At 54.5% G+C, this 21526-nt stretch overlaps 9 protein-coding genes across 9 annotated transcripts; 6 read left to right on the top strand and 3 right to left on the bottom strand.

The window, feature by feature from the left end:
• Nucleotides 1-68: 68 nt before the first annotated feature.
• On the bottom strand, nt 69-1009 carry M409DRAFT_28247 (uncharacterized protein; the record flags this gene model as incomplete). The annotated part of the gene is made up of 5 exons (XM_033808946.1): nt 69-157; nt 217-375; nt 426-741; nt 793-861; nt 920-1009. The coding sequence occupies 5 exons, from the start codon at nt 1007-1009 to the stop codon at nt 69-71; spliced, it is 723 nt and encodes a 240-aa protein (XP_033662095.1).
• Nucleotides 1010-2083: 1074 nt separating this feature from the next.
• M409DRAFT_59211 (uncharacterized protein) lies at nt 2084-3873 on the top strand (the record flags this gene model as incomplete). Its single annotated transcript, XM_033814122.1, has 2 exons — nt 2084-2239; nt 2617-3873. 2 exons carry the CDS (start codon nt 2084-2086, stop codon nt 3871-3873), a joined length of 1413 nt encoding a protein of 470 aa, XP_033662094.1.
• Nucleotides 3874-4514: 641 nt separating this feature from the next.
• On the top strand, nt 4515-5717 carry M409DRAFT_69838 (uncharacterized protein; the record flags this gene model as incomplete). Its single annotated transcript, XM_033818465.1, has 3 exons — nt 4515-4699; nt 4858-5277; nt 5330-5717. 3 exons carry the CDS (start codon nt 4515-4517, stop codon nt 5715-5717), a joined length of 993 nt encoding a protein of 330 aa, XP_033662093.1.
• A 551-nt stretch (nt 5718-6268) lies between these two features.
• M409DRAFT_69837 (glycoside hydrolase family 13 protein) lies at nt 6269-8250 on the top strand (the record flags this gene model as incomplete). The annotated part of the gene is made up of 2 exons (XM_033818464.1): nt 6269-6773; nt 6830-8250. The coding sequence occupies 2 exons, from the start codon at nt 6269-6271 to the stop codon at nt 8248-8250; spliced, it is 1926 nt and encodes a 641-aa protein (XP_033662092.1).
• Nucleotides 8251-8296: 46 nt separating this feature from the next.
• M409DRAFT_28244 (uncharacterized protein) lies at nt 8297-10396 on the bottom strand (the record flags this gene model as incomplete). The annotated part of the gene is made up of 4 exons (XM_033808945.1): nt 8297-8409; nt 8461-9653; nt 9710-10206; nt 10265-10396. The coding sequence occupies 4 exons, from the start codon at nt 10394-10396 to the stop codon at nt 8297-8299; spliced, it is 1935 nt and encodes a 644-aa protein (XP_033662091.1).
• Nucleotides 10397-12064: 1668 nt separating this feature from the next.
• M409DRAFT_28243 (uncharacterized protein) lies at nt 12065-13051 on the top strand (the record flags this gene model as incomplete). The annotated part of the gene is made up of 1 exon (XM_033808944.1): nt 12065-13051. One exon carries the CDS (start codon nt 12065-12067, stop codon nt 13049-13051), a length of 987 nt encoding a protein of 328 aa, XP_033662090.1.
• Nucleotides 13052-13743: 692 nt separating this feature from the next.
• On the top strand, nt 13744-14940 carry M409DRAFT_28242 (uncharacterized protein; the record flags this gene model as incomplete). Its single annotated transcript, XM_033808943.1, has 3 exons — nt 13744-13847; nt 13978-14111; nt 14165-14940. 3 exons carry the CDS (start codon nt 13744-13746, stop codon nt 14938-14940), a joined length of 1014 nt encoding a protein of 337 aa, XP_033662089.1.
• A 1495-nt stretch (nt 14941-16435) lies between these two features.
• On the top strand, nt 16436-17810 carry M409DRAFT_69833 (uncharacterized protein; the record flags this gene model as incomplete). Its single annotated transcript, XM_033818463.1, has 4 exons — nt 16436-16719; nt 16770-16871; nt 16924-17631; nt 17696-17810. 4 exons carry the CDS (start codon nt 16436-16438, stop codon nt 17808-17810), a joined length of 1209 nt encoding a protein of 402 aa, XP_033662088.1.
• Nucleotides 17811-18601: 791 nt separating this feature from the next.
• Nucleotides 18602-21105, bottom strand: M409DRAFT_28240 (uncharacterized protein; the record flags this gene model as incomplete). Its single annotated transcript, XM_033808942.1, has 5 exons — nt 18602-18801; nt 18858-19296; nt 19349-20281; nt 20338-20442; nt 20494-21105. 5 exons carry the CDS (start codon nt 21103-21105, stop codon nt 18602-18604), a joined length of 2289 nt encoding a protein of 762 aa, XP_033662087.1.
• Nucleotides 21106-21526: the final 421 nt, after the last annotated feature.

Genomic DNA, 21526 nt, shown 5'->3' with positions numbered 1-21526 from the left:
ACGCATTCGAAGTGATGTGCACAATGCTATCGCTACCTCTCGAACGTGCTTCTTTGTTCAGATGTCTCCTATGTCCCGTTGTTGTAGCTGCCGGTATAGTATGGCGAGCAGGCCTTTTGCTCAAGGGTAGCGATGAAATTGTCAATCAACGCAGCGGCTGACAAGGGGCACAAAAAGTCAGCTTTGTCCATTATTGGGGCGCTGGGTCGACATTACCTGTGTTTGGGTTGTTGACGCTGAAACCCAGGGAGTAGATAGAATTGAATCCGCGGAAAGTTCCAAAGTTTTGGTCTTGAATCACACTGCCATTGGTTTTGAAAGTGAAGTTTTGCGAGACCAGTTTTTGGCCTTGTTTGTCATAGCCCGTTGCGGTGACTGCGTTCCATCAGCAGACGTGAGGGGACGTTGGTTGTGATTCGACCTACTATCGCAAGAAACAGGCAGAGACCCAGCCGTATACGGCGACGGCAGGACACAACCGTACCAGAACGATCTCGCGGTGAAAGACGTCAACGTCGATTCGATGTAGTTGGCTGTGATCAAAGGCGTCTGCTGCGTGAGCGATGAGGTCCCAGCGCCGAAAGTCGCGGCGTAGGGGTAGGTGTGCGGCGCGAGTCCCAAGTGGTTTCCGTCGAAGTCCGGGTCTGTGTCGACGAAGTTGATGTTGCTGAAGTTGAGGAGGTTGTAGACGCCGATGGGCGTGATGCCTGAGAGTGGAAATCCGCGCTCGACGGATTCGAACTTGGAGGGGAGTTAGTTGGTGTTTGTGCTGTTGTGGTTCGCGGAATGTACGTTGTAGTTCACTGTGAACTGTTCTGTCGCAGATGGACCTCTCGTGCATGCGGGTGCTGGGAAACTAGTCTGAAGATGATATCTTTAGCTTCGGTTTGTGGTAGATTGGGGGAGAAATCGTCCTTACTTGAGTCGTCACGGGAAATTGGGTAACAATAGGTATCTGAGCAGATGCCACTCCAAAGAGGAGGCCCAGAGACGCCTTGGTGGACAGCATGACGAACACGTCAAACAGTAGTGCAAGGAAACAGAACCAACCTTGCGCACATCACTCCTACAAGGTCCACACGCAGGTTCTTATGAGGCCTCACGCCTCCACCTACGTGATGGCATCTTCGCACGCTTTACGAGATCGCAATCCACGAAAGCCTACCACAGCGCAATTTCCACACCAGAATACCGAGGCAGCTCAAGTCATGGCTGCAAAGGAAGCGGTCGGTTCGGTGACGCTCACAAAAAGCACCATGAACTCCCGGTTCCTGGATCGCGATGCGTAGAAGATCGGCCTCTTTAAGCTCACAAGAGTCTGATGCATGCGAAAGCTTCTCCGCTCTTGACGTTCGCCGCATGAAAGCTTATGTTTGTTTCTTCAGTGTCGTTTTGTACTTGTGTGTTGCGCTTGTAAGACATGGGCGTGGCTGTGTAGTTGTGGAGATGATTGAAAGTTGTCTCGGAGTACAGGTCTTTGGTACCTGAGGGTCTGGATTCGTGGAGAAGGAACGATCTTCCATTGGCCAGCGGAAGCGGGAGCTAAGCAATGTTCGAACCACAAATGCGCTTGCGCCGCGCTTCCGCTGGAAGCAAGCGTGAACTTCACCTCACCTCTCTCCAGCACCATTTCCCAGCACATCTGCGCTACAAATGCGCTTCATATTGCACTGTAATGTCAATTCCCCTTGTGCAACATCAATCATAACTATTAAGTCTAGCTCCTATTCGTTCTCTGATTCTCCCGCTTGTGCATAGCAAGTAAGTTCATTCAACCTCACCTCTGCCTTTGAAGCTTTCTCACACATCTGCCTCCTAGAACGTAGCGACATCGCTACGTACCTGCTCTTATGAGACGTACGGCATCCTGGACCCGCTAGATGGTGATTTCAACGACTCTTTCCTTCCGCATGATTCCCATTGTCGCGGGGAGTGCTCTCGCGCGATTCCCACCGCTCCCATGGACTGCGGAGATCTGGAAGAGGTGTTGTTGCAACTCGTATAACCGAAGTTAAGTCTGCTTTCGCATATTGTTTTGCAGGTTGCATGTTAGCAAAAGACTTCCTTTCCTTTCCTTTCCAAAATGTGTGAAAGTGAGAGTTCTCACCCACGATCACTTGCCTCACATCACGCTCAAGACTCTCTCCCTACCCTCTGGTCTTCGAGAGACTCGCAGGGCACTCTCACCATGTTTGATGAGGTGGAGAAGCGGTCTCCAGGGCAACAGTCTGCAAACAAGGTGGCTATTCACCCGCTCGTGACCGCTCACTCTAAGCTTTGCTGGCGCTAACCGCAGCGGAGTCACATGAAGCGGTTCAAGCGGACACTTCGAGCTCCGCCGACCACGCACTCAGCGCCACAACAAGTGCTCTCAATACTGCCGGGCGCATCGCAAGACAAGCCAAGGCGGCATTTCGAACACAGAGGTCATCGCGACCAGACGCTCGCGGTCCCATTCATCGTCTTCACTTCGCCAGAAGTGACTCAAAAGTCGCTCTTGCACGTGCCGGCGCTTTCTGCGCTAGCGCCATCGCGAGCGCTCCAAAACTTCTCGCCAGCTCGAAGACGACGACACACCACACACTCACATCATCACGATAACACTGCACGATGCAGTCAGGCAGCGAGAACGAGCGCCCCTTGAAGCGGGTCAGAGCCGACGCTATGGCGGGCGCGCTCGACAGCAAGCGAAGGGTTTCTTTTGCCCCATTACCTGACACCACCAGCTACAGATCAGCGTACGACGAAGCCGAGGCAGCACTGAAGAAGCTTACTGTCCTCGATCGCGACCAAGCTGTACACCTCCTGAAGAACCACTTCGAAGTCAGCGAACTGCTTCACGCAGCCAATAGGCAGGGCTCTGGAGAGTCCGAGGGAGCGGTGAGCCTGAACGAAGTCGATGCGACAATTCAGGAACTCATCCAGGAAAAGGATCAGCTCGAGGCAGCCCTCAGCGAGGAGTTGGAGGTGCTCGAGAAGGCCAAGCAAGCGCTTGAGCGGAAAGTCGAGTCCTCGACGAAATTGTGTTCGAAGATGCTGCAGCAGAATATGAGTAGGCTCGAGGATGGCTTGGGCGATCTGCGCGACGAGGCGAGAAATTATGCCTCTGCCGTCACCAAGCACGACAAGGACAAGGAGATTGCCCGACTCCACGGCCTGATCGGGCAGTTTGCGGAGAAGATCGTGGACGAGTTCAAGACGAGCTTGACTATCGCAAGCAAGATGCTCGGTCATCCGATTGCTTCAACTACGACCGCGAATGCCCAGGTCCAAGAATCTCCACGCGAAACCCATGCCACCCCGAAGACTGTTGATGCTGCCAAAGCCGGTAGTCCAGAGGATGAATTCGAGGAGGACGACCTGGACTTGAGCGAGTATGAAGAGCAGAGCCGCAAAGAACAGCAGAACCCCAAGAACAAGAAGCTCTACGGCACCGAGTATGTTGACAGTCACCCGAACCAGAACTTCTTCCACCGTGCCAGCGGGCGCTGGATGAAGGGCTTGCCACCTCTAGAGGCTTCCAACTTCACCGGCGTTCGTGGACCAGATGCAAAGAAGTGGAAGAAGATGAAAGAGAAGTACGAAGCCAAGAAGCCAAAGACGGAAGTGAAAGCCGAGAAGCAGGCCACGCCGAAGAAGGTTGAGCAAGGCGCCACCATCAAGGATGAGGCAAATGGAGATGTCAAGGTCGGGAACACAACGCCAGTGCAGGATAAGACCCAAGTCGCTGCCAGTGCTCGTAAGATCCAACAGCTGGAAGCCACTGTGCGCGACCTGCAGTTCAAGCTGAAGGAGCTACGTTCGAAGCTGGAGGAAGAGGTTCGCGCTCGACGAAAGGCGGAGGCTGAGCTGGCGAGCAGTCGTACCTTGTGAGAAATCGAAGGGCGGGAGAAAACTGGACAGTGGGTCGAGCCAGTGCATCACTGGAATGTACAGGATAGCTCACGGATTGTTGTTTTGATAGCTGGTACGCAGTCAGACAGTGAGCGCAGACAGTCTATAGGATCTCAAATGCGTTTCAGAGAATGGTTTCCAGTCGCGCAGATAAAGTGTCGGGGATGTGTGATGTTCCTTCCAGAGTCCAAGAGCTCTCAGGAGAAGTCGTCAGGCATTGTTTGTTGGAGCGTTTGTGGCTCGGATTTGAAGACTTTCCCCTCCACGAGCGAGCCGTTAGTGCATGATAAGTGAGTGAATGTCGGGGTAAAGGGGATTAAAATAGGTTGCTGGCCGTTGACGCAAGTCCCTGACAATCTTGCACGTGCCTGTGCCGCCCTCTCATTGGACCGAGAGATGGCCGTCGGAGGAGAACGGGGAGCTCAACTTTCCAATCCTCATCAACTTTTTGCATCCATCAACACCTTCACCTACCACTACTGTCTCTATCTCACGCCTGCAACTAGCCTTGCGCGTGCCAGCATACCAACTCTCCGCTCAATCTTCGGCGAACACACCATCCTCCGGACGACCAGGTTATCTCCGTGCAACCCCTGCTACACAGCACAAACACCGGCACAATGAGTGGAACGGCGACCGCACCTCCTACCTCCACCGGCAGCGACAAGCTCGACGCCCTCAAGCAAACTGCTGAGGCCAAGCTCGAGCCCGCGAAGCTGTCCGGCCTCTCCCTCTACTCCCGTTTCGCCTTCGCTGGCGCCGTCTGCTGTTCCGTCACCCACGGCGCTCTGACCCCAGTCGATGTGTAAGTCGGCCTCCATGCCCATCAATAGCAAGAACTGGAGGAGCAAGGGTATAGCTTAGGCGCAAGAGCCAGCTTAGGCGCAAGAGCTGGGATTGAGAACACGTGGAAAGAGCCGAGAAGCGCAGAAGAGACACAAACTGACATGTGCCATTGAACAGCGTCAAGACCCGCATCCAGCTCGACCCAGTCACCTACAACCGCGGTCTCATCGGTGGAATCTCCCAGGTCATCAAGAACGATGGTGCTGGTGCGCTCTTGACCGGTGCTGGTCCTACCTTCGCCGGTTATTTCCTCCAGGGTGCTTTCAAGTTCGGCGGTTATGAGTTCTTCAAGCAGCAGTCAATCAACACAATCGGCTACGAGAACGCAAAGAACAACCGTACCGCCGTCTACCTCGTGTCCTCTGCTTTTGCCGAGTTCTTCGCCGACATTGCCCTCTGCCCCCTCGAGGCTACCAGAATCCGTCTTGTGTCTGACCCAGGTTTCGCCAATGGATTGGTCTCTGGTATGAGCAAGATCGCCAGCCAGGAAGGTCTCGGCGCCTTCTACTCTGGTTTCGGCCCAATCCTCTTCAAGCAGTACGTTCCGTGTACCTCTCATTGAACGAATTCATTCTGACGAAGCATGCAGGGTCCCATACACCATGGCCAAGTTCGTCGTTTACGAGAAGGTTGCCGAGTACGCATACGCCAACTTCTTCGACAAGAACAAGACCAGCGCCGGCATGCAGACCACCATCAACCTTGGCTCTGGTCTCATTGCTGGTTTCGCTGCCGCCATCGTCTCCCAGCCAGCCGACACCATGCTTTCGAAGATCAACAAGACCAAGGGTCTTCCAGGAGAGAGCACCACTAGCCGACTCATCAAGATCGCCAAGGAGCTTGGTCTTCGCGGTTCATACAGCGGTATCGGTGCCCGTCTCTTCATGGTTGGTACTCTCACCGCTGGTCAGTTCGCCATCTACGGTGACATCAAGAAGGCTCTTGGTGCCACTGGCGGTGTTGAGATCGCCAAGTAAGCGTTTTCAAAGACAGAAGAGCTTGTGGAGGTGGACCTAGTGTATTGGGAAGGGCTGCGGTGGCATATTTAGACGATAGAGGTGCATCACAGTCTCCTTCTCCGTGTACAGTAGGCATTTGGGACCCGGAGTCAATGAAAGCAATGTTTCCTATGTTTCAAAAGCACTGCTACTTCGACGTCGTTCTGGCTTTTTGGAGAGTTTACAGCAGCCTCGGGTGAGGATGACGCGTGCAAAAGCAGCAACACCTGGATATCTTTACAATCTTTCCTCACCTCTCAAGCAACAAGCTCTCATCCAGTACGACAAAGCGCTCTCGGGCCAAGTACGAGGCACATACTACATCCGACCATAACCATTGGCACAAACAGGTATTCGAGAGTTTTGTTCCTGCCGATCAAGCGCGGTGAGTGGACCTCACAAGGGAGTGTGGAGCGGCGGGTTTGGCTGTTGGCGCAACGCATGCCAAACCCCTCCTCCACCTCCCTTCCTAAGAAATGTATGTAGGTGGTATTGTCCTTCGTTAGGCTTCGTTCACTTCGTCTTCGACCATGTCGTGGTTCAAACGTGGTCCGAATAATAGTCCGGTGGAGCAGGGTGCTACTACTTCGCCGCCAGCCTGGACGCCGCCGAACCTTCAAACGCCTACACCCGAGAACAAGCTATTCTTCCAGGCGTTCGAGTGGCATACTGCTTCACGACCGCCGCCGCCGAGCGAGACGCACTCGAGAGACTCGCATTGGGGACGACTTGCTAGAGTACTGCCTGGTCTTGCGGAGTTGGGAGTCAGTTCGGTTTGGGTGCCTCCAGGCTGCAAGGCGAATAATCCACATGGAGTTGGTTACGATTGCTATGATTTGTGGGATCTTGGGGAGTTTGATCAGAAGTGGGCGAGGAGTACGAGGTGGGGTTCGAGGGAAGAGCTGAGGGATCTTGTGGAGGTCGCGAGAAGACGTGGGAGTGAGGGAGTGGATATCATCTGGGATGCGATTCTGAACCACAAGACGGCGGGGGATGCTACGGATCATGCATGGGCTGTGGAAGTGGACAAAGATGGTGGGTGAATTGAAGCTCTTGGGAGGGAGCAGTTGTTCTGACAAAGGTGCTGGCAGACAGACGGATAGAGATTTGTGCGCCGAAGAAGATCGAGGCATGGCTCAAGTACGACTTTCCAGGACGAGAGCGAGAGGGCATGAAGTATTCACGAATGAAGTGGAGAGCAGAGCATTTCAACGGGACCGATTGGGACCAAAGCGCGAAACGGAATGCGATCTACAAGTTGATTGACGACCCGGCGACATATCCCAAGCCGAACAAGGAGCAGTTGCCTATACCGAACAGACCATCTCAAGGATTCAACAGATTGGCACGGCTTGCTGGTGCTGTGTCGAATGCCATCTCAGCCGAACGACATATCCCAAGGAGACCTGGTAAAGGATGGGCTGAGGATGTGGACACGACGTTCGGGAACTACGACTATCTCATCTTCTCCAACTTATACTACGGCCACCCTGAAGTACGAGAAGATGTGATGCGATGGGGAGAGTGGATGCTGCAAGATACTGGCATTCATGGTTTCCGACTAGACGCTGCCCAACACTTCTCTTGGAGCTTCATACGAGACTGGATCGCCAACACGCAAGCCACCAACAGAAGTATACGCGGCAAAGATGTTTTTGTAGTTGGAGAGGTCTGGGCAGGCGAAGTCAGTCGCCAGCTCAGATGGTTAGACTTCGTCACACCTCCAGGGTCGCCAGTACAAGCCTACTGTTTCGACGCACCTTTACTCTATAGCTTCTCGCGCATCTCCGAAGACGTACGGAGAGGCAGCAAGAACGCTGATCTTCGGACCTTACTTACGGGAGCCGGTGAGCCTGACAAGCATGCTCTGGTATATGCCAGGCCACATCAAGCTGTCACGTTTGTGACGAACCACGACACCCAACCGGGTCAGACGAGCTTCACACCGATGGCATCCGGCATCAAGTCGCTGTTCTACGCATTCATCCTGCTCAGAAGAGAAGGCCATCCTTGCGTCTTCTGGGGTGACTTGTACGGAACTCTGGGGGACAAGTCAGAGGGACCTGCTTGCCAGGTACCAATTGTTGCTGCTGGCCCGACCAATGGCGTGCCCAACGGCTCTACCAACAGAAAGACGACAAGGTCTCTACTGCCTTCGCTTATGCTTGCGAGAAAGCTGTTCGCATACGGCCAGCAGAGGGACTACTTCGACAGCATGTCATGTATCGGCTGGACCCGAGCTGGCACGCATGACAGACCTGGCTGCGTGGTCATCATAAGCATTGGCCCGCCGAACAAGTGGACTATCAAAAAGATGGCTGCTGGTCGTCCGGACGAGAAGTGGATTGACATCCTCAGCGAGAGGGAAGGTCGCCCTGAAATCGTCATTGACAAGAAGGGCTTTGGTGTCTTTGCTTGCAGAGGCATGAGCGTCAGTGTCTACGTGAACGAGACGTGCGAAGCGGCTTCGAGGTTTCCCGTGGCCTTCGATCACGACGTCTACAAGCAGTGAAGAGAGATCAGAGACACTCGATGGACAGAGCACAGATTGGTCTGAGCTATATCGTCGCATATTCTAAGAATCTCTTCGGAATATCGACCGTCTTAGCTCGCAGATACTCGAGGCAATTCTTACCAAGCGTATCATATGTCGAGCAGGAATCGTAGCCACCTGGTGAGAGGTCAGCGCATGTCAAAGGGCGCGATATAAAACAAGACTTACGGTCAAGATGATCGTGCAAGAGGAAATGCACAGCGCGAATATGCGGCATCTCGAAACGATCAACGCGCAACTCGGGTTTGCCGAACTTGTGGACTTCCTCTGGACCCAGTAGCTCTTTGATCTTGTCCACTGTCAGTACGGTTCGAAGCCAGTCCCAGAGCTCTTCGTTTGGCGATGGCCGGACGAAGAAGCCAGCGTTGCAGTCGCTAGCCTTGTCGCCGGAGCGTCCAAGCACGATCGTTCCTAGGGGCCCTCTGACTGTTTCTCCAAAGGCCTCCAGCTTCGCGGGGTTTGATGCCTCATACGATGGCTGCTGGCGTTGGTGTTTCTCAGTCTGCGTCGGAGCCGGCACGTCAATGATTTGTTTCGAGCCTGCCTCTGGCTCGAACAAAAGGTGGACACGGTGATTGACATGAGATTGCGGCAGAAGAGCCGGCCAGTACTCGTAGAATGGCTTCCCTTCCGCCTGTCTCATATCATTTCCCAGCGACGCGCCTGGACATGACATCAGGAAGTTAACCATGCTGATTCGGAAGAAGCCTTCTGGATTTCTCATGTTCAACAGCTCGCGGTCTTTCGACTGCGCGAAGATGCGGAAGTCCACCGTGGCGATGTCCTGGTTCCTGGCATCGATCGGCGAGTCTCCATTGCGCATGAACTTGAGACAACTAAACTTCTTGAGGCGCTCCTCGCCCAGTTCATACCGGATCTGTTCTTCCGCCAACTGACACTTCTCGTCGATGTCGAGGCCGGCGAGGTAGATGTGATATTCGGCTTGCCAACCTGCGAATCCACTGATGCCGACTTTGGTGGTATCTGGAGGAGGAAGGCCACGAATACCGCTCACGAAGACTTCATCTTCGCCGACCTGTTCGATGTTGATACCTTCAAGCTGCGCTACCACATCGCTGTTGTAGTACAGGGGACCTTGGATCTCGTAGAGGAGCTGACTGGTAACTGAGTCGACCGTCACACATCCGCCCGTGTTCTTCTCCTTGGTGATGGTAATGCGCCCACGATGATCCACACTTGCGATTGGGAAACCAACGTTGAGATGCTTGCCTTGCTTCAAAAGGTCTTTGAAGGACGACATGTAACCTCCGGTTACGTAGGCCGAACATTCGATCAGATGACCGGCAACGAGAGCCCCGGCGAGCTCGTCCAACTGGCTACTGTCCCATTCATGCCACCAACTGCAATACCAAGTCAGCTTTACTCAAGTCTCATCCCTTCGGGTGAATCCACTTACGCGGCAGCTCCAATCGTCGGCGCAGCATCTGCAACTCTCCCAGCGATGACAATATCCGCCCCCTGCCTCAACGCCTCCGCAATCCCCAGCCCACCAAGGTAGCACTGCGCACAAACAATCTCCTGCTCCCAATCCTGGATCTTGCGCCCATGCATCAAAGACTCGAACGTCTCGCCCTGCTTGATCAATTTCCTCACATTATCCGTCTGCTCGTCGCCCTCGATCCACGCGACTTTGAGATTGTAGCCTTTGTCCTTGACCTTTTGCTGCACGCGCTTGGCGAGGACTTCGGTATCGGATGCCCCTGCGTTGACGGCCAGTTTGATGCCGCGTCGGGCGAGGCTGTCGATGGCGGGCTCGAAGCAGTCCATGAAGTTCTCGGCGAACATGGCGGTTTGGAGTTGTTGTTCGAAGTCGAGGGTGGAGAATTGTTGGCTTTTGCTTGAGAGGTCTTTTAGGATTCGCTGTTTGCCGGAGCCGTGGATTGTCATTTTCATCTGTTGGGATGTGAGCCTTGATTCTGCGGGAGTGAATGGATGGTTTGGGAAGGCTTACCTCTGACAGCCAATCTCCAACCATGACATCGACGTCTTCATTCGCGGCCAGAGACGATATAGCTCGTACGCGATCACTGAATCCTCCACTCGCACCTCCCACACGAACCGGTCGTCGAACACCTGGAGCCATGATATCGATATTTCAGACAGTGCTTCGGCAAGGCTGTGATCGAAGAACACGAATCGAACAGCACGACTGGAAGATGACCGCGACGCAAAAAGTATCAAAGATCTCCCAGTACATATAACTCATAGCTTGTCACGACGCGGCGCACCACCTTGGTATGCTTCGGCATAGCACGCATAACCATTTCCGGGCTTGACATTGGTACCTGCGTCGGATAACCTCGCTCGCGGCGAACGGCTCACGCACCCCGCAGATGGGGAAGATGGGGTTAAGGTGATGTTCATGTGCACTCTTACGTCGATATGTATGGGACTGAACTCTCCTCGAGTTCGGCTGCGCTCGCTGTTGGCGTACCTTGCGCGAAGGATAGCTGTGTCGATGCTGTCGACTTGGCTACGTTGCTCGGTGTTCGCGCCTCGTCGAGATATTGTGAGCTACTCTTTCGTCAGCCGGTCACTATTCAACTTCGAAACGAGCTCCAGTCTGTCAGGCCTTTTGTCGATGGGAGGACTACATGCTCAGGGAGCTCGTTTGACTTGGTCGCGAATTTCAGCCGTACAAGAGGCCTTCACAGTCCCACCTCTTACCCAGACGGAACGACTGCTCTCATGGGAAAGGGGATCTTGCATCCATGCTGGTCTTTGACTTGAGGACGGATACGATTCTGACGCCCATTGCAGGAAGACGAAGAACGCTGCATGCCCAACCTGATGTCCGCTCGGCCTGACCGACGGCAGATTAGGCGTGCCTGACTAGGGTGGTTGACGGAAAGCCAAGTCAGCCTGGTTGTTCTGATGATGCATTGTTGTTCCTTCACAATGATGTATTTCCTCCCTTCGATGCATACACGTTGGCAGAGACTGCGAATGGTATTGTCGAAGCATACGAGTTGCGTCCTTCGCATGCATAGCTCAAAGCATCGTGAACCGATCGACAGATAGCTGTCTTTGAATACGAGAAACAGAACACGCGGCGCCAAAGAGGCAAGGTTCTGCCTCATCTCTTGCGTTCAATCTCTTGTAGACTTCCTATCGAATTCATGCCCTCTAGACAGAGTAACACTCGCCAAACCACACTCAGTAAAGACACCGCAAAGCCACAGTGTTATGTAACAAACGTCTCGTAGACGAGGGCCAAAAGTGGCTCATGTCGCAGCTGTAGGATGCAACTCTCTGCCTGTGGTAGGTACCGCATGCGGATGGGCTGCGCGGCGGTGCAGCTCTAGTGTCCTGCCCTCGTAATCGAACATCCATGCTCTTCAGATATTGATATCTTCTTCACCTCCCTCGTCTGCGAGCACTCCCGAAACCCCTCGTCGCCCTCGTCCTCCGCAGTCCATTCCGTCTTACGCCCTCGCGACCACTTCGGCGCCTCCGACACGATTGTACCACCTTTCGATCAGCCCACTTGTTGCTGACACCGAGCCAAAGAGTTGCGCATAACATAGAAGAGACTGGACTCGGACTCGATCGAAGCTGTCGTCGAAGAATACTCGAAGATCATTCTCTCAACGGTCGCTACTGCACGAAACAGAACAGGAGGGGTCAGGCCACCAACAATCCGCGCCCAAGGCTGCGGGACTAGCGATCGTGCGAAGCAAGGGACAACCACCACCCCGTCGACTCGAGATCCTCTCCGAGACTGGATGCGTTAAGAAAGCTCCGGGCGCCAATGCGGCCGCGAGCGCAGAGTTATCACACACTCGACGGACTGTCAGCGGGAAGAGATGCGGTGGCCTGGTATTGGAGGCTGGTCGCGGTGGGGAGCAGTTTCATGATACTGGGCGGATACCTGATGCTGCCGGCGACGTTTGAGAAAGATCCCAAGTCGTCGCTGAAGGTTGCTGAGGCGGTGGTGGGGATTTTCGCGGTTGCGCTTCTGGCGGCTGGGTTTTCGTTCACGGCGCTGCTGTGCTTTGCTGTGCGGAATCCGCTGTTCCAGGCGGATGCTGTGTTCTTGCCGGCGTTGACTTCGTGTGCGTTGGGGCTTTTGACGGTGTTGTATGATTTCCTCGTGTTTTCGAGATATACCTGGAATACGCCTGCGCTGTTGGTCACGGTGGCAGGGGCGTTGTCGACGATTGTGTATGGCGGGCTACTCATATGGACGCAACGACGGATCGTGAACATCAAAGCCAACAGACCGAGCGGCGTACCTCCTCTACAGCCACCTATCCAGTTGACGCACCAGCATCGGGATAGCGAGGCTACGCTGTGGCAGGAACCGTCGTACTATGAGAACTACACGCGCAACATGTTTCCCACCGCACACAGGCCTACCCAGCAACCCCCGGCCGGATACGATCCCAATGTCATTACGGAGGAAGAGATGCAGCGCCAACAAATGCTCATGCTCTTACTCCAGAAGGACCAGCCTTCAACGCCAGATCCAACGCAAAGCACATTCCACATCGACTGGCAAGGTCGAGATGATGACGACGGCGCTCCTGAGCATGGCTACTACGCGCCTCAACGGTCTGCCCATCCACAGACTGCTTATCCTGGGCCTTCGCCGTTGATGCGGCAGATGACCCAAGACCTCCAGCCTTGGGATGGTGTTTGGAGGACACCGGCCGCGATCAGTAATGGCATGGCGCGGCCGGCGAGTCGCGAGTTCAGAGAGGCGAGAAGACAAGAGATTGAGCGGCGAGGGCGATAATTGATTGTGTATGATAATTTGGGGAAATGGCGCATTCATGGGAGCGTATTATATACCCATGCAGCGGTGGCGGCGTGTATTTAGGGCATGTGTCACGAAAATGTAATGTCAGTTGTTATCTGCCAGTGCTGCATATGTCTTCGGTCTGCATTCCACTCGTTCGTGGAGGAAGGATAAGCAAGACGAGGAAAAGCTTTCTGTCTGTATTCTAATCCCAAAACTTTTGTATCGACTGGTAAATTACGAGAATGGCCATTGCAAATGCTTGCCTGCCTCGTACTCAAAGACCGCCGAGAATTGATCTTGTCTCATGCACTTTTGGAGTACATCCAGCTCAAGATCTGCGATGGAGGAGGCCAACAGAACGAGCGCGGTGAGAGACGTTGTTGACTTACCTAGATGTGCGAGGCGCCTGTGATTTGACCGCAATAGTCACGGTGCACAGTGAATCACAGGTGCCTGACAAGATAGAGATGGGATATTCTGCTATGAGCGAGGGCAGAATGTTGAAGTCACGAAAAAGCACGAGGGAAAGATCGATAGCGTCGCGCTTTGACCACCATCGGGATTGCCATCCGAGTTTGCCGACATCGCCGAGATTGAACCTCACCGATAAACAATCGAATCTACCCAGTGACTCTCTTCCACTTCGCGACCTCAACCACTTCACAAACGACAGCAGCGGTGCAAAGATGTCGTCGGCACTACCAGGAAGCAGAGATCTGCCCGCATCGCGACATGACCTCAGCACGTACTGGGGCAGAGTGAAGCACTCAGCAGACATTGCAGATCCGAGGTGAGAAAACTACAACGAGTCGACAAGACGACATGATTTGGCCTGGTCAGCGCACACCAGCTCTTTATGTTCGCAATACCGCTTTTTCGAACTTGAGAGGATCATGTGCAAATGCTGACGCTGTGATTAGGACACTTTTCACTTCGAGCGCGGGCCTGGAACATGCAAAGTCCATCATTACCGAGTACAAGCAGGGCAAGATCAGGGAGATGACGCCCGAGTTGTGGAAGGCGAAGAAGATTGTCGACTCTACGCTTCATCCAGGTTCGACTCTGCAATTCCCGTTCGTTTGAATTACAAGACCTAACATCTTACAGACACCGGCGAACCAGTACTGCTGCCATTCCGAATGTCAAGTTTCGTCATCTCCAACTTGATAGTGACTGGAGGGATGCTCACCCCAAACTTGTCGACTGCGGGAACGATAGGTTGGCAAGTGGCAAACCAGTCCCTCAACGTCGCGATCAACTTCTCGAACGCCAACAAGAGCACGCCCATGTCAACCTCAAGCATCGTCAAGTCATACTTCGTGGCGGTCGGTGCAAGTTGTGGTGTTGCTGTTGGTCTCAATTCGATCGTACCGCGCTTAAAGAGGCTGAGTCCAGCCACGAGGACGACCCTTGGCCGGCTGGTACCTTTTGCAGCTGTGGCCAGCGCCGGTGTCCTCAATGTCTTCCTCATGCGTGGCGAAGAGATCCGACAAGGCATCAATGTCTATCCGGCCGAATCTGAAGCTGCGAAGAAGAAGAGGGAGGAAGCCAACCAGCCTCTCGAACCGATTGGCAAGAGTCAAAAGGCCGCGACTGTCGCTGTGGGTGAGACCGCCATCTCGCGAGTACTGAACGCTACACCAATCATGGTGGTACCGCCTCTCATTCTGGTGCGACTCCAACAAACGCAGTGGCTCAAGTCAAGACCGCGGATGGTCATGCCCGTCAACCTTGGGCTTATCTTGACGACCAGCTTGTTCGCCCTGCCACTTGCCCTTGCAGCGTTCCCGCAGCGACAAGCCATCAAAGCGACGAGTCTGGAGAAAGAGTTCTGGGAAAAGGGCGGCGAAGATGGGCTGGTCGAGTTCAACAGAGGCCTTTGAATGCAAACTCGCGACAGAAACGTGGCTGCTGTGATGTCTGCCATGACTACAGAAGTGTTCAAAACTCGTCTACAGAAACGGGGCATATCGACAGGGCAATTACACAAGCACGAGCACGAGCAAGGAAGATGAGTCGCCTTGTCGTTGTGTAAGAAGTCGAATCCTGTGCTGGGTGGGTGACTCTTACCAACATGTGGCTGAACGCTCTCGGTTGTCGTCCATGAATCAGGAAGCTGGTTGCGGACGTGGGTAGCAGTTCACGGCATGTGAGAAGCGCACGATAGAGCTCGATAACCTCACCTGAGTGATGGGGTGGAAATGCACCACGGACGGTTGGCGGAACTATATACATACCCAATTGCAACATGTCATCGTCGGTGTTGAGATGTTATCCCACGCTTTCATGTTCGACGGTGTCCGTCCAATATCGGCAGGTGAAGTCCAACGGCATGCCGCGCCAAGCCGGCAGTGCAAGCACGAAGGATGACGAGAAAGTCAATCCTACGATAAGGAACAGGCTCCCTTGCCGTGATAGCACGTCGCCTGTGATGACACTTCTGACGGATCCTGCTACGACGCTCACATCACACGAGGGAACGATTGGGAGACACGCGAAAGCGGCAGCCAGCAAGAGCCGGGCATCTGCGCCAAAGCGCTAGCAAAGAGTGCCGCACCCATCATCTCGGTAGCGTAGGGGGATCCCACACTTCCGATCGGAAGGCCAGCATCATTACTTAGTTACATCCATACCTGCCTACCCTTCCACGCCTATCAAATCGCATCGCCGCCCAACACCCGGACGGGTCTCACTGGCCACGCGCGGGAACCAGTGCGATTCGTGCAGCGACGCAGCGCAAGACCGCAGACAGGAAGCGGCGGTGAGCGACCGGGCCTTGCATCCGCGACGCGGTAGGGGACGGGGAAGATCCAGGTCTTTTGGCTGGTGCGGCGATAATCACTGCGTGGTGTGGGTGTGTCTCTTGCGGCGGTGATGGTCTGGCCGCTGTCGTCATGGAGGTAAGGAGGCCCTGTTTTCCCTTCATAAAGCACTGCCCTTCCTTCCTGCGCTGGCGGACGGGTGCTGCTCTTGGGGGTGAGCTGGCTATGCCCTGCTTTTCGCTGGCCGTCGCTGTCGACGAAGGATACGCGCGGGGGCCGGGGTGGTGAGCTGAATTGGATGGGATGAGGGCGATGTGATTGATATCAAACACGCGCGGAGAGAGACGTGTGTGTGAGCGCGACGACAACGGCTGCCCACGCCTCGCTCGGCTGGTCCTGTGTAAGTCTTTCGAAACCTCTCACATCGGTCAAGTGCGACCTTGGACCGTCTTCGCTCCTTCCTCTTGACCAGCACAAAAGGTCCACCGTTGCATCAGCAGCATGTCACAAGAATTCCAACTTCGACTCCCACACCTCAAATCCACAAACCAACCCCCCACGCGCATCTTCACATGCTAGCTTGAATCTGACACCTCACTCACTAGCAGTCTCCACCATGCGCACTCTCTTCGGGGAGAACATCCTCTCTCCCTCACCAAAACCTGCGCCTCCCAGCAAAGCGAACCCCTTTGAGCTCTCGTTCCAATCCAGCGTCGGCGCAAGCTCTCTCTCATCGTCTACGAGTTCGCCCAGGCAGAACGACTGGTTGACGCAACAGATACAGAACCAGCAGCGACTATCCGCCGAGGCGAACAACCACTCGACCCACGATGCCGCCACTCGATATGGCCACGCGAGACGGAAGGGCAATCCCAAACTCCTCTTTATGGGGATGAGGAGGTACGATGCTATTCCCATTCATGAACCGCCTTTCACTCACTCGTTCACAGAAGTGGCAAATCATCTATCCAAAAGGTCATCTTCGAGAAGTTCTCGCCGGCCGAGACTCTCTTCCTCGACCCAACCACAAGAATCGAGCCCTCAACCATGGAGTATGCAGGTCAACTATCACCATCAACCTCGTCCTTCTAATGTACATTCTAGATCCTTCATCAAATTCGAATCCGCCGAACTCCCCTACAACCTCCCCTACACCGCCCCCGACTTCGACCGCGATGCCATCTTCGCCTCGACAGGAGCCATAATCTGGGTCCTCGACATGCAAGACGAATACTACCACAGCATAACCAAACTGATCGAAACGGCCGTCTTCCTCCTCGAAACCTACCCCCACATCAACTTCGAAGTCTTCATCCACAAAACCGACGGCCTCTCGGAAGAATACAAATACGACACCTTCCGCGACGTGCGCCAGCGGGTAGCAGACGAACTCGCCGACCACGGCCACGCCGATCGCGGCATCGCGTTCTACCAGACCTCCATCTTCGACCACTCCGTCTACGAAGCCATGAGCAAAGTCATCCAGAAACTCCTCCCGCAACTCCCCGCCATGGAGTCCCTTCTCAACAAACTCTGCTCCGCGTGCCGCATCCAGAAAGCCTACCTCTTCGATACCATTTCCAAAATCTACCTCGCCACCGACGCCTCCCCGACGTTCCTGAAGGACTACGAAGTCTGCTCCGACTACGTCGACGTCATCGTCGACATCAAGCAGATCTACGGCTGGCAGACGAGAGGCCAGGATGGTGTCTTGGTGACGGACAGTAGTCGGGAGAGCGGTGCGCCCGGCGAGAGCCTGATTACGTATGATCGGAGTGGGAATACGTACATTTATGCGAGGGAGATTAACGAGTGAGTTTGTGAATCTATCATTCACTTAAAAGATGTTCACATGCGCTAACGGATGGGGTTTTAGCTACCTCTCCCTAATCTGCATCATGGGCCAAGGCAGCACAGCCGACAAGAGAGTTCTGATCGATTACAACGTCAGTATCCTCCACGAGGCGTTGACGCAGGTCTTCAAATTGTGAGGAAAAAGAAGGGAGGATGGCGAAGGGAAGGGAAACGACCCTTCAACTTTGTAGATGTACGCACGTACTCTTGTACTTGTTGTTCTTGATAGCTCTACTTGGAATCGAAAGAAAAATACTCTTTCTCAGATCATAAATGCTTTCTTTCCAATTTATAAACAAAGATGCTACTACCAAAAGATGGGTGGTAAAATCAAACACATAACATGGATAGGTACGAGAAAATGGGCCATTCTGCATGAGGAATCATCCACACCACCATCCATCCATCACCGTCAATGTTCTGTCATCGAGAACGCCTCGCTACAACTCAGTAGAGACCACCACCAACAACAAAAAAAACTCAATTGCATTCAAAGCGCTAGCAACAACACCCCAAAAAGGTCCGACCAGCGAGGTATCAAATTAACGTGCCGTGGATCGCGTACTACACACACAACACAACCAGCAACATCTCGGATCGCCGCCCTTCGCGCCCTCCCAACCCTTCCCCCCAGCATTTTCCATCATGTCGTATTACTACTGTACTCCATTTCATGCAGTATGCCAGCCGTTTTTTCGCTCATGCAAGACAATGTTTCGTCGGACGCGTGGTGTTGGGTTGGTGCTCGTTGTTCTTCCTCGTTCGTCGTGACCCTGCTTTTGTCTATATCCAAGACCTCCTCGAATTTACGCCGTGGCACCGATTGCTGTGCGTCTTCGCTGCGGCGGTCGTCATCCCCGGACGTGGACTGGTCCAGGGGGAGGGCGCTGAACGCCAGCTTCTGGCATGGCCAGAGGCGGGAGACGCTCTATCTGAATCTGGCAGAGCAGCGACCCATGACTTCACCCTGGCACACCAGCTCGGCGTTGAATTCCGAGCCGTCCAGAGTGAGGTAGATGTCGAAGTAGACGCGGTAGAAGGTTCCTTGTGGGGTGTCCATACGTTCGAAGTCTTTCTCGAGATTCTTTCGGCTGAGATCAGATGTGAGGGTGACGATCTCCTTGATGCCTGTGAATGATGTCAGTTTCCGATTCATCACCGGGGCGAATTGCTGCAAAACTTACGTGGATCCTTGGTGTACTCAGGGCAGACGTCCTCATCACAAGCATACAGCACATCTTCGTACATGAGTGTCGCACCAGGAGCGACTTGTCGGAAGAAAGACACCTTGACAGGCTCGCCGATCTTGACTCGCTGGCCCTTCTGCACAAAGATTTGCCTCGTGTACTTGCAGCGGTCCTTGCCGTCGAGGGATGGAACACGGTACTGCTCTGGGTGGTGACCTTCCTTGAAAGGCTGCAGGGTCGCCATGAGGTAATGCCTTCTTGCAACACGGGAGGTGATGACACGCTCGGTAATACCGGCCGTGACAGCACCCTTCACAATGGCAGCCACAGAGTCCATGGGTCGAACAACCTTGTTCTGGAACTGCGGCGGTACGTGCAGTTTGATCTGCTGGAAGAGGTACTCGGAGGCACCAAAACCACCAACGACCAACACATTCTACTCAACGTCAGCTTGCGAACAACTCATATGAGAGGAATTTCAATCTCACCTGCAATGATCGGTTCTGCGCTTGGATGGCAATGATCTGATTCCTAACCAGTTCCAGAATGCGGTTGACCACAGGTTCGAAACATTGCAGAATCTCCTCGTTTGTGAATGTCATGTAGCCTTCTTCAATGCCAGCTTCTGGGAACTCTGCATCGATACCAACATCGACTGCCCACTTCTGGCCGTTATTTCGGAAATCGGCCTTGATTCTGTTCTCGAAATCCATGATCGACTTGGCATAGACTTTTCCGGCAGTCTTTGATCCATCTGGCAGCTTCATCTTCCTGATCTTGGCTCGCAGAATGTTGGAGAAGTTGCGATTGAGCGCGGTGGAACCGCAAGAGTCACCCGAACCAGCTGTACACTCAGCGACCGTGAATGGGCTCTCCTCTTCAACTTCGTAGGCGATCAAATCGACAGTACCACCACCGCAATCGACAATCAGAACAGCATCGTGCACTTTCAGATTCAAAAGGCCGGTCTTCGAACAGAACATGGCGGCAGCTTCTGGTTCTGTGATCAGTGTCAATCGGTTGTCGTTCTCGTCACGGAGGAAACCAGCTTGAATGGCGGCGGCTCTGGTTGCGGCTTTGCCAGCATCGTTCCAGATAGCAGGCACTGTCAAGAAGTATCGAATGTTGCGCTCTTCTCGGTTGAAGACCTCTCCCAGAGTCTTTTGCAGCTGGTTGCGCATTGCCTGTCGTAGCTTGAAGAGGTAATCTGCGGCGACATCGATCTCTGACTTGCCCGGTGGAAGCGGTGGCAGGTTGATTGGATCTATGTAGGTGTTGCCGCTCAACATCAGCTGAAGCTTGAACCACTCTACCTTTTGCACGCCAGGCTTGGGGTAGCCGGTGGGCGCGAGAGCTTCAGCAATATCAGGACCCCACCCAACGACCTGCTGGTGCTGGTCGTAGTAGAGGACTGTTGGAATCTGTACGCCGTGTCAGTAAGCGCCAAGGCCGTTGAAACGTGGATGATCGAGCGCACCTTTTGCTTCGTCTGAGTACCAGCTCCTGGCCATTCGACGATGATATCTTCTTTGGCCTCGGTATTCGTAGCAAAGGCGAAAGCCACACCTGAGAAGGTGGTTCCCTGGCGCGATAAAATTAGTCAAGTCTCACAACGACAGAACGATGTGCATACAAAGTCAATGCCCACGATGAGCTGCGCTTTGCTACGCGCGCTGCCCTCCACTTCTGCCAGACGGTTGTACGAGTTTGGGCCTTGGGGTGCAGGCACGCCGTAGCCATAGCCAGAAGGCTGGTTGTTCATGGGGTAGCCTGGCGGGGCAGGCTGGTTGTACATGTTCTGGTTGTGGGCGGGAGCGTAGGCGTGGCCGCCGCCGGTATTGATGGGCGGCGGGGGCATAGGACTCGAGGGTCTGCCTGAGTTAGGATGGGGCGGCGCACCAAGATTGCCATTGCCCTGGTTGGCGTACTGGTATGAAGGCGGCCGACCAAGCGGCTGCTGGGGGTTGTTGGGGTTCATTTGAGCGAGCGAGGTGCTCGACGCCGACGCCTGCTGGGCGGTGGAGGCGTTGGAGGCGCTGAGGGCGGAGGAGGTCGAGGTGGTGCTGGCAGCGGCCGAGGAGGGCGGTTGCTGCTGCTGCTGACCGTTGGGGTTGGGGGAGGGCGAGGAGGTGGGGGCGGCGAGGGTGGTCTGGGAGGAGTTGGTGTTGGAGGTGAGGGAGTTGTTGCTGGATCTTCGAGTCGAGCCGACAAGTTTTCTGAAGCGTGAGTGCATCGACGAGCTCATGCTAGACGCTGGGCTCGCATGGGCAAGGGCGCAAGCATCAGCTCCCCGAGATCAGCCTGACGTGACACGGAAGGCAGGCACCAAGGACTGGACTGGGCGGCCGGAGAGGAAGTTGCGGTTCAGCAGCAGTCGCAGAGCAGTAGTGGAGCGGCGGGCTGGGCTGGGCTGGCACCTGAGATTTCAGGCCGGCCGGCAGGAGCGAGCGCAGGGCCAGACGACGAAACAGCAGGAGCGCTGGGGGGCAGGAAGGAGCTCGGGGGGCGCGGAGTCGAGTCGGCTCGGTTGATTGCACAGGCAGAGCGGCGAGGGAGTGATTGATTGGGCTGCTATGCGCAGCGGGCGTGGCGTGGGCTGCGCGCTGACTGAGTGACGGGAGCAAAGAGGCAGTCCAGAAACGAGACACCAGCAGTCGCCGTGCGTG

Source organism: Zasmidium cellare (assembly GCF_010093935.1).
Source record: "Zasmidium cellare ATCC 36951 unplaced genomic scaffold M409scaffold_42, whole genome shotgun sequence".
Classification (NCBI taxonomy): Eukaryota; Fungi; Ascomycota; class Dothideomycetes; order Mycosphaerellales; family Mycosphaerellaceae; genus Zasmidium; species Zasmidium cellare.
The sequence above is the reverse complement of the archived record's forward strand: the minus strand, read 5'-3'. Positions and strand labels throughout refer to the sequence as shown.